At 43.6% G+C, this 17776-nt stretch overlaps 2 protein-coding genes across 4 annotated transcripts in view; one reads left to right on the top strand and one right to left on the bottom strand.

Annotated features, from left to right (window-relative positions):
- The window catches only part of aatkb (apoptosis-associated tyrosine kinase b), a 33818-nt gene extending 26223 nt beyond the window's left edge, over positions 1-7595 (bottom strand). Inside the window, exon 1 of one of the 2 annotated variants that reach the window (XM_020105524.2) lies at positions 7391-7595. In XM_020105524.2, the coding sequence (XP_019961083.2) occupies positions 7391-7463 (73 nt within the window). In that variant the 5' untranslated portion in view covers positions 7464-7595. Of the gene's footprint in view, positions 1-4596; positions 4874-7390 lie in introns of those variants that run through there. The other variant, XM_020105525.2, reaches the window with a different exon arrangement.
- Positions 7596-11868: 4273 nt separating this feature from the next.
- Positions 11869-16776, top strand: LOC109641167 (parvalbumin-like EF-hand-containing protein). 2 transcript variants are annotated; one of them, XM_069517511.1, is made up of 5 exons: positions 11869-14366; positions 15228-15351; positions 15489-15624; positions 15874-15989; positions 16195-16776. In XM_069517511.1, the coding sequence occupies exons 2-5, from the start codon at positions 15246-15248 to the stop codon at positions 16236-16238; spliced, it is 402 nt and encodes a 133-aa protein (XP_069373612.1). In that variant the 5' UTR covers positions 11869-14366; positions 15228-15245; the 3' UTR covers positions 16239-16776. The 2 variants fall into 2 exon arrangements, with proteins under 2 accessions (XP_069373612.1, XP_019961081.2); XM_020105522.2 differs by lacking the exon at positions 11869-14366 and having other exon boundaries at positions 14409-15351.
- Positions 16777-17776: the final 1000 nt, after the last annotated feature.

Here is a 17776-nt window from a genome sequence, read left to right on the forward strand (position 1 = left end):
ACACACACACACACACACACACACACACACACACACACACACACACACACACACACACCACACACACACACACGATGTGTGCAGTGAGCGCAGGAGGAAACGAGTCACAGCACCTCTGAGTTATCAGCATCTCCTCGCTGTCGCTCCCCATCACAACACAAACCCAACTCCTCCAGCTACAGCAGCTTCACGTGCACCGCTCATCACGTGCACATTATAATGTGGCTCATTTAAGCAAGAGATCGAAGAGAGAGAGAGAGAGAGAGAGAGAGAGAGAGAGAGAGAGAGAGAGAGAGAGAGAGAGAGAGAGAGAGAGAGAGACCGGTCTTAGTCACAGGTTTAAACCTTCATCAGAAACACTGAATGTGATGTATGATGCAGGGACATGCGTTGCCATGGAGACGGTCTGCGGAAGTATCTGCTGTAGATCTGTGTCATATCTTTTAGGTGGGGTTTACGTTCATAAACATTTTGACTTCACCATGAGGTCATAACTCAACTCAGTGTGACGTCGTCTTTTCCCCCAATCGATGAGTTTTAACAGTCACGACCGACGAACGAGGGTCAAACAGGAAAGCTGCTGAAATGATTGAATAAAGCTCAACCTCCCTCAGGACAAACATTCCAGCTCCGGTTTATTGATGAACAGTTCTAGTTGAATTTGACATCTCTTTATATATCAGCAGGTTCATTAGGTGAGAGTCGAGTTTAAACATGTGGCTGGTTTCTGTTTTCAGTGAATCTGTGCCCAACGTGACTCATGGAGCCAGATGTTGGGATGTGAGTGGACGTGTGATTGGTGCTCAGGTAGATCAGCTGACGATCAGCTGATCCGTGTCACGGATCCACGAGGAGCTTCACATCTGCCCAGCTCTTTTACTATAAAGTGATTTTCCTCTCGCTCTTATTCCTGCGACATCACTTCTTCTCCTTTTCTTCCTCCTCTCTCTCTCTCTCTCTCTCTCGTTCTGGACCTCTGAACCAATCACCCCATTTCTCAGCCAGATAAGCACGGCCAAGAAAGAATCCCTCTAAATCACAGCTTAACAGCCTGCTGTAATACTGCAGGGACTGGGAGGGCCTCCATAACACAGCTCATAGAGAGATGGAGATGGAATTAGATGAGGACATGGACACAGAGGAGAAAACACATTAGAGAAAAATCAGAATCTACAGAGGAAAACAACAGGATCTAAATAAATCAACCGCACGGTTGAACTGATTGAATCTGCACATGTCCTCTGATCGGAGCAGAGCTCATTCATCTGTTGACTCCGTGTCCTCGAGTCGAGTGATGAGCGTCTCTTGTGCAAACACACTAAACAAAGCGAGGATGGTAACTGGATGTGTCTCCAACAGTGTTTCACTCCAAAGAAAATCAATTTATCCTCCATGCTGCAGTTTAGAGGCTAAAAACGAACCAGGAAATCAAATCTTCTCTGTAGAGCGCTTGTTATTACATGGAAATGAAAAGGAGATGAATAAGTAATGGATCAGGATTTCATTCAGAGAGCAAGTTGTTGTTTTTAGGCTGTTTAGCGTAAAAGGACTCTGACGTGTGAGGACGACATTATCACTGAAGGCACAGTTCTGAAATGGCTGACATGACCGTCTGGATTTTAGTTCTTTGAGGAAAGAGAGAGAGAGATGGATTCAATAAAGAACTCACGGAGCAGCAGGTGATGACACGAGAATATTCCAGCCACTGTGTTCAGGTCAGTGATACACAGAAGGTTCATATTCCATTGTGAGACATTTTCTGCTGAATTCTACTGAGGAACTGAAAGTTTCAATGGGATCACTTTGAATTTGAAATAAATAAAGTTAATAGATAAAATATCTACAACTCACTGTCCTGCAGATAACGTGTTAAAGAGAGGGAAGCATAGCTGCAGCAGCTGGTAAATATGGACCCAGAGCAGGTTTTCAGTTTTGCTAATGATTTGTTAGGCAGGGAATGCACTTAACTTTTGTTCAGATACAATATACTCTTTGTCCTGTCCACAGGAGCACATCTGATAAAATAAAACAAATCAGTCCCGCTCATTCATTTCAAAATACTGTCCACAAAACTCTGTTTATCATCGCGTCACCAGACTCTGCCCGGAGAATTCGTAAGATTAATAAAATAAAATATATGTAAGACTTGAATCCTCCTATTCTGAGTTTGAACCTGAGCATAAACACTGTAAATAAATGGTGAAAAACACACATTGCTACTTCCTCCTCCGAAACATCTGCACTTGATGAATCCTAACACACTCAAATATCTTTACTCTGTTAATATCACATAAACACTGAAAGATATTTGTGTTTGATTCGATTTGAATGTCCAGATCATTTTGTTCAACACAATGAACGATCAGTTACAAATCATTTCCAAAGAGTTTGAATTATTCATTAATGAAAAATCATTCTGCCCTTAGATTCACTATGAGAACTGTCCATGGTGCTGAAACAACAACACTCCGCTCCACTCGGTCGACTCACAGGATGAAGCAGCCATTAGTCCTGACATGTGCTCTGTCCACAACATCTCTACAAACAAGCCTGACTGTCACTGGGAAATTCAGTTGCCCTCACCGGGAGCTGCTGAGAGAGGGGCCAGAGCGTTGGGACAGAGCGGCAGCACAGAGCAGACGTGAACAGGTGACTGGTGTCACACTCCATCACCCATCCCATTAGTCAGGCCTAAAACAGAGCAACTGGCTTTGGTAAAAAACCTGGCTGAAGGGCACCACTGCAGAAACCCTGCATCAGACATCACAGCAGCAGTGAGGCTGAAAGTCTCTGCCCGGGCCGGTCTATCAACAGAGACGATCACTACGAGGATGAAGAAGAAACAACTGCAACGATTAAAGACTATTTCAAACAGAAAAGTCTCTCGCTGAAGATCAATCAGTGTAATTCTATGTGTGGTTCAAAACCACCATTTACAAACAAAAGGATGAAGTTGAATCCTCCAGGCCCACGTCGTGACTCACCCTGCGTAGTGTTTCTGTGTGGCAACAAAGTGATGAAGTGAGTAGGCAGCGTGTCCTTCAGCAGGAAAAGAAAGTGCCTTTAAGAAACATCCCAAATCCCCAGTGCCTGCAGGGCTGCAGTGTTTTCACCGCCCTGTCCGCCCTGCAGCGAAACTAAAGAAAGAGAACGGACTTCCCCTCAAGGATCAATACAGAATTAAATATCATGATGATTTCATCAAATGTGTCTTAAACATGGATTTAAAATTATGTTTTTTTACAGTTTATTTGCTTTTTAAAATCCATAGGGATGAATTTACGAGTGAGGAGAGAAGAAGCTGAATTAATCACCGTGACGATCACATGCTGTCGTCTGATTGGTCAGTTTACAGTCACATGAGGTAAATTAAGCTAAATAATTTTTCATTTTTAATAATTTTTCATCTGATTATTTCTCAATTAGCTGATCTAAGGTTTTTATCTTTATTTTATCTTTTTATCTTCACGTCCCATTAGTCATGAAGAAATAAAGCTGTCAGTGTCTCTTGCCCTCGCAGTTCTGCAGAGACGATCAGAAGTTACCGAAGTTAACGAGCGAAAAGTTGTTAGTGCACGTTCATGTTATTTGGGGGCGGAGCTTTGGTGAGAGGGCAGATGGGGGGGTGTGACCTGCTCTTGTTTTTTCAGGTTTAAAAACTCGAGTTTTCAGAGATTATGTTTTAGTCATTTAGTTATTTAATAAATATTAAGAAGTCAGAATAGATTCTGTTAAACTGTGAGGAGCAGTTTTTCTGTCCAGACTTTACAAACTCAAAAACTATGAGAAGATATTTCCAGAACAAAAGATACTTGAGTATTTTAGCAGCAGCTCTATTTCTGATTTTGCAGTAAATTACAGTTAAATGTATTTACTGTGTTTTAATGCAGCTGATAAAGTGATAAAGTGATTATTGCTCTTTTTCTATTCACAGGAACTCTCCTCAGTCACAACAGTTTGAAATTCATTTTAAAGGAGGGGGAGAGAGACGAGTAGGAGTGTGTTGATCATAAATACACTTTTATACAATCAGAGGCTTTTATTCCTCCTGATTCCACACACACACACACACACACACACTTAAGAGAGACTCTCAGAGTGCAGAAGCTATTAGCAATCAGAGGCGTGTGTTTAGCAGCCTCCCTCAAGACACTCTGGGCTTCTCAATACTGGAGCGATTATGTTTTGTAAAAGCTGCGCTGCTGAAACTGAAAGCACTGCAGAGCTACAGAAAAACAACTTCTGCTGACGGAGTTCCACACCTGAAGACCACCACAGAGCCTCGGCCTCCTCAGATCAGAGTGAGCTGCTTCTGACGGGAGGTTTCTGAGGTGCAGATCAGAGGAGGGAGCTTTTTTTTAGACCTCAGTTTAAAGCCATAACTTGTGTTTTTGCTTGCCAAGAGAACGCACTTTGTTCTGCGTGCTTCCCTTTCAGTCGACACATCGCCATCTCGTGTACTAACAAAACTACAAACGACGCATCCACTCAATTTGCTTCCTCTCTTCCTCACCCTCTGCTTTGACTGCAGTTTCTCTTTCTGTATGAAGGGTTCAGCTGAGACCCTTGGTGAAACGGACTCTCCTCCAGGTTTACCTGCTCCTGCAGCTCCCAGTCTGTGTCCTCCAGCTCCTGGACCTGCTAGTTTAGTGGAATCCTCGAGGAAGGAAGGAACGCTGAGCTTCCAAACACGTCCTGGTTCGTCGTCGTCCGTCTGTTTTGTGCCCGTGCAGTTAGAGTGTGCTGCTGGATGAGCAGCCAGGAACCCACTGAGAAATTTGAAATGGATAATCTGCCCTGGGAATCCAGCCAGCTCTTCCAGTAAAATCACCCCCTCCACCACCACCACTGATAACATGCCCTGCCTTTGCTGGGCTGTGATGTCATCCTCTCCCCGCCCTCCACACAGCGGTCATCACAAGATTCAAGTCAGGACAAGTCTCTTCCTCCACCTCTCTCTCTCTCTCTCTCTTGTTCCATCTCATGTCTTATTTGATGTGTATTGACTTTCATGTTCCCTCTTCTCATTCTCAGTCTTTACATCCACATTATTGAAAATATGCTCATCAACCAGAGTCACAAAGAAATAAACATAACTGTGAAGCTGCAGTTTCCTTCTTAACATCACATCACCTGAAAGTAGTTTTTCCTCGTCAGTCAATCATTTCTTACATTTGATATTTATGGAAACATATAACACATTAAAGTTTCTATCATTGATGATGGAAGATAAAGAAAGCAGAAGACTTGTCCTTTAAAAATGAAGATCCAGACATTTGTGGCATTTTACCAGAAAAAAAAACTTGACAAAGACAAACTTCCCGATAGACTAATGCAATAATCTGTAGTTTGAGCTTTATATATACTTACTTTATATATACTTAATAAACAGAATAAAAACATGCAGAGGCAAATATCGCAAAAAGTAATTAATAGAAAATATAAATTACTGATCTCCGAACTATCACATGTCAAACATTTCAGCTTGACTTGAGGAGCAACACACGTTTCACTTGGAATATTCAGGTCAAGGAAAATATCATATAGCTTCAAATAGATTCTTATGATTCTGAGGATCAGACCTGAGGAGGCAGATCACCGTGCAGCCACAACAGCAGGAGTCTACCTTCTACAGAGATGGGCATTTAAAGCAGCTGATGTGAAACTGAGCAGCTGTGGACTGCATTTCCTGAATCTTTGCTCCACAGAGGGAAAGTGCAACACGCTCATTCAAAATGACTAAATGATTTGAAAAGATTTTTATCACAAGATTACAGCAGTTAAAAATGAAAAACTGGAATGCAGGATTTATGATGGAAGCAAATGTTGCCTGTTAAATGAATGTGTGACTTGATTTCAGTGTCAGATTTTAACATCATCTTTCTAAAAAAAGATCCTGGTTCCTGTGATTCTCTGTAGCAACAGAGACAAGAGAGAAGAAGAGCTTTTTTCATCTGGTCCGAGCTGCAGAGACTGAAAAACGCTGCAGTGGAGATTTGTGGAATTCAACGAATGTGTTTTGAAAAGTGCAGGAGGGCAAGAGAAGAGCAATGAGGAGTAGAGCAGCAGAGGTCACGAGATGAGCTGACGACATGTGAGCTTTCTGTTTGATGGCTCTGACGACAATAACAAAGAAACACGTCAGCATCCTCTCTCTGGTGTCCCTCTGTGGTGGATTTTATTTTTTTATCCACGGATGGAAACAAGATGCAAAGCCCCCGAGAGCCGCACCTTTTGGTTGCCATGGAAACCAACTGGAGGACAAGCCAGTAGCCGCTCATGCTGAATAATAATCATAATAATAATGGAGAAAGATCTGCGGTTTGCAGTGATCTCCACCATGTGAGAAACAATCTGCCTCCACTCAGCGTCTCCCACAATCCTCCTCTCGGCTCTAATTGGATAACTCCTGCTCCAACAATCCCCCTTTTTCGCACCTTTCACCTTTTCACGTACTGCTCCTTTAACACAGTCCAAGTCAGAACAAGCCTCCCCCTCTCGCCCTCTTTCTTGCTTTATATATTATATATATGTTTTAGTTTCACGTTTCAGCCTCAGGACTGAAACTAGAACGCTCATTCAACACAGTCACAAAGACACAAACTGAGAAACTGCAGGTTCCATCATCTGAGCATCATAAACTCCAACATCACATCACCTGAAACAAACTGCTGCCTCCTCATTAATGATTCTGTCTGAAACTTGTGGTTATTGACTGAGACATATTTAAATCTGACATTGTCTGATTAACATTCATAGATAAGTTCAATTTCAAATCACTGATCCTGAGGAAAAGCACAAATCTGCTCTGTGGGTTTTTCTTTTACTCAAAATATAACTTGACGATGAAGATTCGTGGATTTTAAACATTGTCGTCACACACTGCTGCACCTCTCGGTTGCCATAGCAGCCACCTGAATGACAGCAGATGCTTATGCTGCATCATAATAATGCATTTGCAGAGATCTCTGATTAATTCCACCATGATTTGAGAAACAATGAGACAATAAGGATCACTCCTGCTCAGACTGGAGGAAGCCTCTGCTCCTCTATTCCCACAATTCCTGTTTCTCACCTTCCCTTCTGCCTTTCAATGATCTACGTACTGCACCTTTAAACTGCTCAGCTGACCAGGGGAGCAAATATCACAGCTGAACTTTAAATAAAGGAAAATACCAAGACATTTACATCACGACATTTAAATCACGACTGATTCCCCTGAGTTGCTGCGGGTGAGGAGGATACCTCCTGTTTCTTTTCTGTCTGTAGAAGAACAGTGACATCATGTTCATCCGACACTAAAAGCGTTTAAATGAGGACAATGAGGAAAACAAGAGGAAAACCAGGTGTCAGATTATTCTGGGATGTTAGCGGCGGAATGTGGCCTCACCTGAGCTGAAATGGGAGCTGAGGGCAGATCCGGGGCTGAGAGCGACTGAAGACATCACCAGGAGCAGCAACATCTTCCACACAGGCAGAAAAACCGCAGGACGAGGAGGACGATCTACGCGACGCTATATCTGGAGCACAGCGTCATTTCTCCTCCGTGTCTCAACGTGCGCCTTCATGCCTCTGTACTCCGGTGAGGGTCGGCTCACACACACTCATCCTCCGGGGTCCGGTCACTCCGGGGCCTTGTCTTGATTCTACTCCTCGGGATGTGGAGATCGTGGCTGCGGGAGAAGAAGATGAGGAGGAGGAGGAGGAGGAGGGGGAGGAGGCTGGAGCTGATCCAGAATCCCACGGCGCACGGTTTTACGCACACACCTGGAGACGCGGTCACATCATCCCGGGAGCTGAGACCCGCTGGCATCGGACATGTGACACCTCCGGCACGTGAGTGGACACATCAAACGCTCCGTTCTGCGTGGGGAGCTGTCCGAGGTGCTGACAGCAACAGCGCCATCTTGCTCGCTAATGAGTCCAAACAGAAATGTATGGAGCTCAGTCTGCAGGAGGAGGAGGAGCAGGAGCAGGAGCAGGAGGAGGAGGAGGCTCTGGATAGGCTGAGCTGGGCTGACTGAAATATTCAGGATGGAGCTGGAGAGGGAGAAGCAAGAATCTATTCCTGCAGCCGAATAGGAAAGAAACATCTATTTGAAAGGTTGTTGAAAGGAGGAAATCTGTCGGTGTGTGTGTGAACCTGCAGCTTCTCCTCCCTCAGATCAGAGGAGACGTGTAAAACTCTCCTCCCACACACACTGTGATGTAACACCAGGGGAAACACAGTGACTTAGCTCCTCTCTGGACTATCCTCTCTAATCCTACTGTTCATACATGTATGGCGAGGCCCCCTCCCCCACCGGCAACATTCATCCTCTCCCCCCTCCTCCCTTTATTCCTCCCTCCTCCTCTCCTCCCATCACACCGGATTCCTGGCGGCAGTGGGACTCAACTTTTCCTTGTGTATCTACAGTGATTGTAATTCTTCACCCACGCAGAGACGAAAATGTCACAGACTGAGCTGCCAGGAAAGAACAAAAGATCTGTCGAAGCACAAATGCACCGTTCTTACCGTGCACCCTGCTCTGTGAGGCATGGAGGAGTTATGTAATGTGTCATGTATTATTAACCGTCAGTGATTTTATTAAGCCTCCATTCTGACAGCGTATCTTCGTGTGGCTGTACATGTAGAGCCGTGGTTCAAAGTCACAATGTGACGAAAGTACATCAGCAAATGTTTCGGCTGAAAAATCATGACAGAGATGAATCTCTGCAAGTAAAAAAAAACAAAAATGCTCTTATATATTCGTGTGTTCACGTCCCTGCATGTCAGATCAACCAGCTGACTGTGACTTCCTTCATAAATCTAACGGGTAAAGACCCAACTGTCTCTTTATGAAACCACAATCCAGATCTGGATTCACTCTGATCTGCACCAAGTTACAAACACTCAGAAAGATCAGTCCTCTAAATATGTCAGATGTTTACATCAAGATCCATGAATTGAGAAATCAACACAAACGTCAAAAAAGAATAAGAAGTTCCTGGAAAAAGGATTCTCTCCTGAACCCAAGTCACATCATTCCATCAAGTTTCATGGTAATCACTTCAGTATCAGACAAACCCACAGGAACATGATTCCCTTTACAGAAGAACTAACTCACTTCTTAATTATTAAATTATACGGAAAGTATTTTAATCTGCATCGTGATTAATCTCAAGCAGTTTTTCTTATCATGATTTTAAAGTAGCTCATGTCTGTTGCAGTGAAAAAAACATAAAATGAGGACATTCAAGCAAAGTGCAGGTTCTGTTCCTCTGAACTAAACCAAAGATATCAAGTGTAAAGACTCGGTTACTCTCCAGCATTGTGTCAAGCAGCATTTAAAGAAAACTTGGTCTGATCATCCTGATAATTAATAGTGGTATAGTTCTGGGCACCGACACACAGAAGTGGGTTCGGTACATTTCCTTTTCAGCCACACTTCCAGGTTTCTTCTTCAGTGGTGAAGTGACGTGATGGGCGTGACCCACCTCCGGCTCGCCTCCTCCAGAGTGAGATCCAGCTTCAGGTCCAGTCCTGTGAGCTCCTGCAGGAGTCAGGTAACTTCCATCCAGCTCGTCTCCTGAAGGCTGAACTGCAGCTCGAGGTCTTTACCACCTAAGAAAACAGTAAAGGTAAATAACCACTGTCCTCATCCGGTATCAGAGACTCCATCAAGAGTCATTCTTCTATGTGTATTCACACAGGATCACACGGGACTGGATCCTTCAGGTTCACAGTGAGGAGTTACATTCTGAACTAGTTATCAATCTATCACAGGTCTGACACAGAAAACTACTTTATCAGTGTGTTTGGACTGTCGGAGGAAACTGGAGCAGCCAGAAGAAACCGACGTAAAGCATGTGACACAGATAAAGACCCAGATAAAGATCTGTTGCTCAGGTTTAAACCAAAGAAAGATTTAAATAAATGGTTCATAAATCCAAGGACAACAGCTTCATTTGTCCACTGAGACATTTAATGTTGCTTCAGTATTTATCATATAAAACCTGGGACCTGTTCTACACACTTTGAAGAATAAGAACTGAGAGGAGGAAGATGGTGGAAGCACTGTTACATACAAGTGTCTATTTTTGCACGTCTGATGTCTCTGACAGGAATATTCCTCCTAAATATTCCTCCTCCTCCTCCTCCTCCTCCTCCTCCTCCTCCTCCTCTCTTTTCTCAGTCTCATCACAACATATTCTGCTCTCTGATACACTGTGTTGCATGTCTGCCGTTTCCCTGGCAACAGAAAGGAGGCGGTAAGAAGGTTTCTGGAGCGAAACGCCAGTCGAGGGAATCGTTGTCCAGTCTCATCTCACACCAGACGTGATGAGCTTCGGGTTAAATACAGTTAATTAATGTGCTTTTATATTTGTAACCTTCTGATTAGGATCAGATCAGGCTGAAGGTTTTTCTCCATTTTGTGGTGAAGAAAATAGAAGTCAGCCTTCAGCCCTGACACCCTGTCCATCTTCAGGCTCTAACAGCTCCCTCTAGAGCCCGGGTCACTCTGCACCCGAGCAGCTGCACACGCTGACTTCTCTGGTTTCACTTAGAGGCTTTAAAAAAATAAACTCCTTATTATAGAACAGCAGGTCTCAAACTGCACGCATCGTCAGAGCCCGGACTTTAACTGAGGTACGGCTTCTTCTCCAGAGCTGTCAGAGCCATCACCCCCTGCAGCCTCTCACACACACCTCACCACCCCTCAGTCACTCACACAGACACCTCCACCTGCAGCAACACACACACACACTCCCCCCTGCAGCCGCACACTCACCCCCCCCCTACAGCCTCTCACACACACCTCACCACCCCTCAGTCATTCACACAGACACCTCCACCTACAGCAACACACAAGCACTCACACTTACAGCAATGGGAGACTGAAAATGATTACAGACACTGCAATCATGCACTCCGCACTTTGGTCACCTTGTTACATTTCCTTACTGTATTTATTCTATTCTGTGTCATTACGTGTTGTTTTCATGTTGTTGTTATGTTGTTGTCATGTTGTTGTCATGTTGTTTTCATGTTGTTGTTATGTAGTTGTCATGTTGTTGTTATGTAGTTGTCATGTTGTTGTCATGTTGTTGTCATGTTGTTTTCATGTTGTTGTTATGTAGTTGTCATGTTGTTGTCATGTTGTTGTTATGTTGTTGTTATGTTGTTGTCATGTTGTTGTCATGTTGTTTTCATGTTGTTGTCATGTTGTTGTTATGTTGTTGTTGTTATGTTGTTTTCATGTTGTTGTTATGTTGTTGTCATGTTGTTTTCATGTTGTTGTCATGTTGTTGTTATGTTGTTGTTATGTTGTTGTCATGTTGTTTTCATGTTGTTGTCATGTTGTTGTTATGTTGTTGTCATGTTGTTGTCATGTTGTTGTTATGTTGTTGTTATGTTGTTGTCATGTTGTTGTCATGTTGTTTTCATGTTGTTGTCATGTTGTTGTTATGTTGTTGTTGTTATGTTGTTGTTATGTTGTTGTTATGTTGTTTTCATGTTGTTTTCATGTTGTTGTCATGTTGTTGTTATGTTGTTGTCATGTTGTTGTCATGTTGTTGTTATGTTGTTTTCATGTTGTTGTCATGTTGTTGTTATGTTGTTGTTATGTTGTTGTCATGTTGTTGTTATGTTGTTGTTATGTTGTTTTCATGTTGTTTTCATGTTGTTGTTATGTTGTTGTTATGTTGTTGTCATGTTGTTGTCATGTTGTTGTTATGTTGTTTTCATGTTGTTGTCATGTTGTTGTTATGTTGTTGTTATGTTGTTGTCATGTTGTTGTTATGTTGTTGTTATGTTGTTGTTATGTTGTTGTTATGTTGTTGTCATGTTGTTGTCATGTTGTTTTCATGTTGTTGTCATGTTGTTGTTATGTTGTTGTTGTTATGTTGTTGTTATGTTGTTGTTATGTTGTTGTTATGTTGTACCACGGGGCGTTGCAATTCAAATTTTGTTGAATCACGTTCAATGACAATTAAGGCAATCTGATCTGAACAGATCAATTATGTAGTGATAGTGATAGCACCACCTACTGGCAACAGGAAGTAAGCCTCGTTTGACAACTTTAGTTCGATTAACATACAGGAGGAAGATGGGCCTGTTGCTGCGTGAAATGTCGACCACAGGGACGCTGCCGGCAGAGCCGGTGGTTCAAGAGCTGGAAGACATCATAGAAACAGCTGTTTACATTGATGCAGAGGTGCCCAACATCTGGGCACATCTGGGATGAGCGATTTGAAGTCCAGAGTGTCCCACCTCCTCGACAGGCTGCAGCGATGACTCAGTTCAACCTTCACCTCTTCATTCCTCCTGCTCGACTCCCTCCCCCTCCTACCCAACCCCTCCGTGTTCAATCTTTTTTTAAATGATGCACATCTAAAATAATAGTAGTGAGGCTTGTGAAGCTGGACACCTCCGCTTATTATCACTAGAATTATTATTATTTTTATTTTTCTGGACTCAAACAGGATCCACTACACTGAGCTGTAACTCCAACGTTTTAAATTCAGCTGGAAATAACACGTTTACTGTTTCCTTTACTTTGTGTAAAACTGTAAGATCAGTGTTCAATACCTTTAAAACACTTTTGTGCTCAATATGAAAACAAAGCAGCGTTTAACGGCTCCGGAGAAGCTGATGTTTGACCAGCTCTGGTTGTGTTGCTTCTGGAAACAGCAGATTGTTGAACTGCTGAGTTAAATCTGAAAAACGTATTTTAATGGTTCACAGTAAAATATAGATGAAGAAACCGCCTGTTTCTACACCCGACAAGACACACACACACACACACACACACACACACACACACACACACACACACACACACACACACACACACACACACACAGGACGCTGCCAGGACGCTGCTGTGCATGTTCACACATCATTAGAAAGCGACTGTGCTGTGTTAACACACCGAGCTGATGTGCGTCTGTCAGATGTGACGCCTCGGCTGATTAGGACTTTATGGAGTCAAGTTCAATTAAGCTCGAGGCTCGTTGGTTGAGTCCATCAGCAGCCAATCAGAGAGCGTAATGAGATTAATCAGCCTGTCTTCATTACAAAGAGTTTTTAGAAGCAGAGCGACCGACGGGAAACAGATTAATAAAAAGAAGAGTGTGATTGACAGAGTGAGTTCACTTTGCATGCAGGACAACTTTTTAACCAATGTGGTGCGGACACAGGAGGCCTGACTCAGTCTTACAGGCTTTAACAGGCCTGTGCACATTTGTTCCTCTAAAAATAAATATCTCCGAGGAAAAGGTTTGCACACAAAGTGCAAATATCAACCTCAGCTTCCAGGGTCGGGCTGCACTGTGGTTCATCGTCTGCTCTGCTGTGATCACTGATCCAAACACAATCGCCCAGCAGTGCTCATACTTTATTTAACGCACATGTTTGCACACACAACTCGGTTATATAACTGTTTAGCACAGGAGCCTCATTTCTATCAGCTCTCTGCCTTGTAGCACTTATATGTGAGTGTGAAGTGAACAGATGTGATTACCTGCCTGTCGTGACGCTGGTTTCTCATTCAAGTGGTGAAGACATGTTGAGAATAAACCAACAGCTGAGGTCCTCAGCCTCCTCTTCCTCAGACTGCAGGGACAGCCTGATTTAAAGTGATTAAAATTACATTTCTAAACAGTTGCAGGGGAAGAAAGGTCAGGGGATCAGCAGAGTCATTAGGATTCATCCTCTGGGGAACATGACTAATGATCCTAGAGTTGTTGATTTGTTTTATTCTGGACTGACTGATAAACTGCGAGGCGGATTTAACTATCCATCGAGTCATGTTGCTAGATTAGATTTAAAATGATATCAGATATACACATCAATATACAAAAGACTGAGAGTGTGAGATCTCTGGAGGACTTGCTGTCTCTCTGGTTCAGGCTGGTTCTTGTTCTCGTTTATTTGAAAGTCAACCCCAAGAGACGAAGCCAAAGGTCCTTTAGTGACACTTGACTAGATGAGGGACGAACTGAAAATGGGTTTGATATCTGCACTGTGTTGGGTTTTCTATGAAATCCTGCAGCACTGCTGTGTTCAGGGATGACTTGAAACATGTGGAAGCTGCAGAAATATGAACACTATGAATAATCTTCCAGCACCGAGCCGGGACTGCATGGCCTCTGCTTCAACCCCACAAACAGCCGTCTGTCCTCCACCTCAACCTCATCAGTGATTTTGAAGTGCATCTGGACAGACGGGTGGCGTCTGCTGCAGCAGGAGCCAGGACTTCAGTGGAGAATGGCTCCGTTGGGGAGAGCGAGACAGGTGCAAGGCCACTGGTGGATCCTTCCTTCCTGTATATAAGAGGCAGACAGAGGGGGAGGGTCAGTCGCTCCAGGAGACCTTGAATCTGGTGAGTAGCACTGAACAGGATGTGTTGGAGGTAAAGAGAAGAATCAATAAATATCTGCTAATGATTTCCAGTGTTTTCAGAATTGCTTTAAATAATCTTCAAATCGCAACACAGTGTATCAGAGAGCGTCCAGAGTCTGTTCAGAAACTCGAAGCTCAGAGTTCCGTGGTTTGTTTGATGTGAGGCGTCTTTCTATCCTCTGGCCAACGAACAAAGCTCAGCTTGGTAAGAGAGTTCTTGAAGTGCAAACGATGGAGAGAAATCTGTGAGTGTGAAGCGAAAGAGAAGAAGAAGAATGATGAAAAAACCGAGCAATGCTGTGCTTCATGCCGAGCACCTTCACAGTCTGTTTACACCCTCCGCTCTGCCGGTTACACAACAGCTCACACACCCAGACTCCGTGTGCTGACTCCTGACGTGACGAGTCCTCCGAGGTCACCGCTGACAGACATTATGAAGATGGAGACCCAGAATATCCATGACCCACCTCAGCATGAGTAACTGACTAATCACTGAAACACCCGAGAACATTTCAGATCTGCTGAAACCACATGTGCACGTTCATTTCTATTTGTGTCTTGTAAAGTTTCATTCTGCACGAGTCTGTTTGACACCATCTTCACTGAACCACGATTCAGAACAGGAACAAGATGGATGAAGGAAAGAAAAGACTGAAGCACAGAAACAACAGAAGCAAAACAAGGAAACCAGAAAGGAAGCACGGCAAAAGTGAAACAAGCAGAGGAAGGAAGGAAAGGAAAATTTAATCGTCTCAGGAAAAGCTCACTTTGTTGAAACTGTTTTGAAATCACTTATTTCAGTAGAAAGTTTTCATCAGTTCATTTCGCTCCTCACCTCCAGCTCAGGCCTCACGCCAACATGGAGGACGACTTTCGGCCTCAGGTGAAGAAGATGGCTGTGGCCATGGGCGCTTCTCTCACAGAGCAGGATATCAACCGCATGCCTCAGGAGATGAGAACGCAGGGTGACACTGTGTGTGTGTGTGTGTGTGTGTGTGTGTGTGTGTGTGTGTGTGTGTGTGTGTGTGTGTGGCAATATGAAGTGACGTGTGAGTCTTGATGATGGTGTCATGGTCTGATGACATCGTTTGTGATTCTGCAGGAAACTTCCACTACAGCCGGTTCCTGGACTACATGAGACAGTTCCAGACGTCGGAGCAGAGAGAGGAGGCCATCAGGAAGGCCTTCGCCAAACTTGACAGAGACGGCAGCGGCTACATCGAGTGGAACGAGATCAAGTATGAACCCTGCACTGACTCTGTTATCTGATATTTATTTATCGTCAATCCAATAAAAAGGTAAAAAAATCATTTTGACGTCCGCGTCCTCGTTTCAACCAAATTAATAAATATTTGGTTTCCATGTTTGATACGGAAATATTTTACAGTTCAGCTCTGGAAGTAGTGGGAGTAAAAAATACTCCTTGTATGAAAAGACAAGTAGCAAAAACACTTGATATTTCTAAATAAGATTTTTCTTCTCTGCAGGTACATTCTGTCCACTGTGCCGACCGCAGCCCCGTCGGCTCCTCTGTCTGATGAGGAGGCCGAGGCCTTGATCCAGGCTTCAGACGCCGATGGAGACGGACGCATCGACTTCAGAGGTGAAGGTTTTATTTTCTGTCAGACTCTCTGAAGACTCTCCGGAGTCACCGCTGGGTGTCAGCAGTTAGAGACTCGTCCTGTAGTGGTCACTGCAACACTTCATCCACCGTGTTTAAAACTAAGACCACAGAGACAGACACAAACTGTCGGCCTGTATCAGGACATGTTGCCATGACTGAATCACAGCACGCACTTGTTTTACAGAGTTCTCTGACATGGTGACGATGGAGAAGAAACCCAGGAAATAGACGTCACACGGTTTATCTGTGCTCCACCGTGTGTGTGACAGAGGAGAGGGAGACGCCCTGAGACCTGATGAAGACTCCTGAAACAACACAACTCCTCCACCTGAGCATCAGGAGCATCAGGAGCTGAGGCGGCGAGAGGAGCTTTCGTATCAGAGCACAGAAATTAATAAATCACATTGTTCTGGTTCTAATAGGGTCTGAAATGTTGATTTAACAGGAACTTCATTTTCTTATAAAGGTCTTAAATGGAGAGTAAAGTGATGCTGGTTAAAGATTATTACTGTTCATGGCTGATGACATGAACAGTAATAATCTTTGTGTTAGTGAGAGTTTCACAATAACATCAATGATATTTGAACCATTTTAATTTCACACCACAAATAAAAACTCCACCTGTTCCTCACAGCATATAAAGTATAATTCAAATACTTTAGTTATCAAAATACTTCAGTTCTAAGTTACTTCTGTTAGAGTTCAAATAAAGTAGGTTGTGTTATTCTGTCCTTCACTCATCTGAGCTGCTCTGTTGTAAAACTATTAAAACCACATTCATCAGACTCTGGGATCCATGTTCGTTCATCACTAACGATAATTATCATTATCATTAGTAGAAGTAATCCATTAGTATTACATATATACATTGACATTAAGAAAAGTGAAATGTTAAACTTTGTAGCCTCGACTTCTCTCTCAAATAATAAATATTATATAATAAAAATAAATGAGATTTTTGTAAAACTTCCTTCGGAGCAGAAATAATCGAGTAAACCCTCGAAACAAAGACACAAAATCAGTTCAGGCAGTGAACTCACCTTTCTCTGATGAGAAAACCTTGATGGAGGCTGAAGACACAGAGACGAAGAGCTGCACCGACCTCGTGTCACCACTGGGGGTCAGCAGCTGGCAGCTCTTCATGTGAGGAAGAAAAAAAACATCATTTTAGATTCAGCTTGACTTTGAGTTTCATGAGATTAAAACCTGTCAGCTGCTTCCTCTGCTGACGTGAGTGTACGTTTATTATCAACCTGTTGCAGAAACAAATCTAAATACTTCATACGAAACCTTACACGTCAGTTCTCACACCTCCATCACCACCTCCAAAACCTTCTGCTGAATTGTTTCCACATCACGCAAACTGAGGATGTGACCCTGTCCCATCATGCATCTGTTCATCTTCCAGTCAGGGGCAGGCCTCGTCTCTCAGGCCGGCGGCTTCACATTACCAGCCGCCTGCAGAGTGTAACTGTAACGTGCTGCTGCCAGACATGTTGGCATCGCTGCAAACCCTGACTCATGACTCCTGTAACTCCCGAATGCAGCGGCCTCCTCCCAGACCACATCTGGCTCTCTGCGTCTCCCTCGTCCAGTTTCTCAGACGAGCTGAAGACGGAGCAGAGGTCGTGTGGTTCATGCGTGTTCTTTCAGGGAGGGAGAGAAAGAAAGAAAGAGAGAGAGAGAGAGAGAGGCCCTGCATACCGCACCTCCCTGGAGTGAGTGTTCCTCCTCAAGAGCTGAGGACTCCTGTCATCAGTACAGTT

The sequence above is a fragment of the Paralichthys olivaceus genome, chromosome 21 (assembly GCF_024713975.1).
Source record: "Paralichthys olivaceus isolate ysfri-2021 chromosome 21, ASM2471397v2, whole genome shotgun sequence".
In the NCBI taxonomy this organism is placed as follows: domain Eukaryota; kingdom Metazoa; phylum Chordata; class Actinopteri; order Pleuronectiformes; family Paralichthyidae; genus Paralichthys; species Paralichthys olivaceus.

Coding starts and splice junctions, on each gene's coding strand:
- LOC109641167 (XM_069517511.1), top strand. CDS start 15,246: ATGGAGGACGACTTTCGGCCTCAGGTGAAGAAGATGGCTGTGGCCATG. Junction 15,625..15,873: donor ATCGAGTGGAACGAGATCAA/GTATGAACCCTG, acceptor TCTTCTCTGCAG/GTACATTCTGTCCACTGTGC. Junction 15,990..16,194: donor CGGACGCATCGACTTCAGAG/GTGAAGGTTTTA, acceptor CTTGTTTTACAG/AGTTCTCTGACATGGTGACG.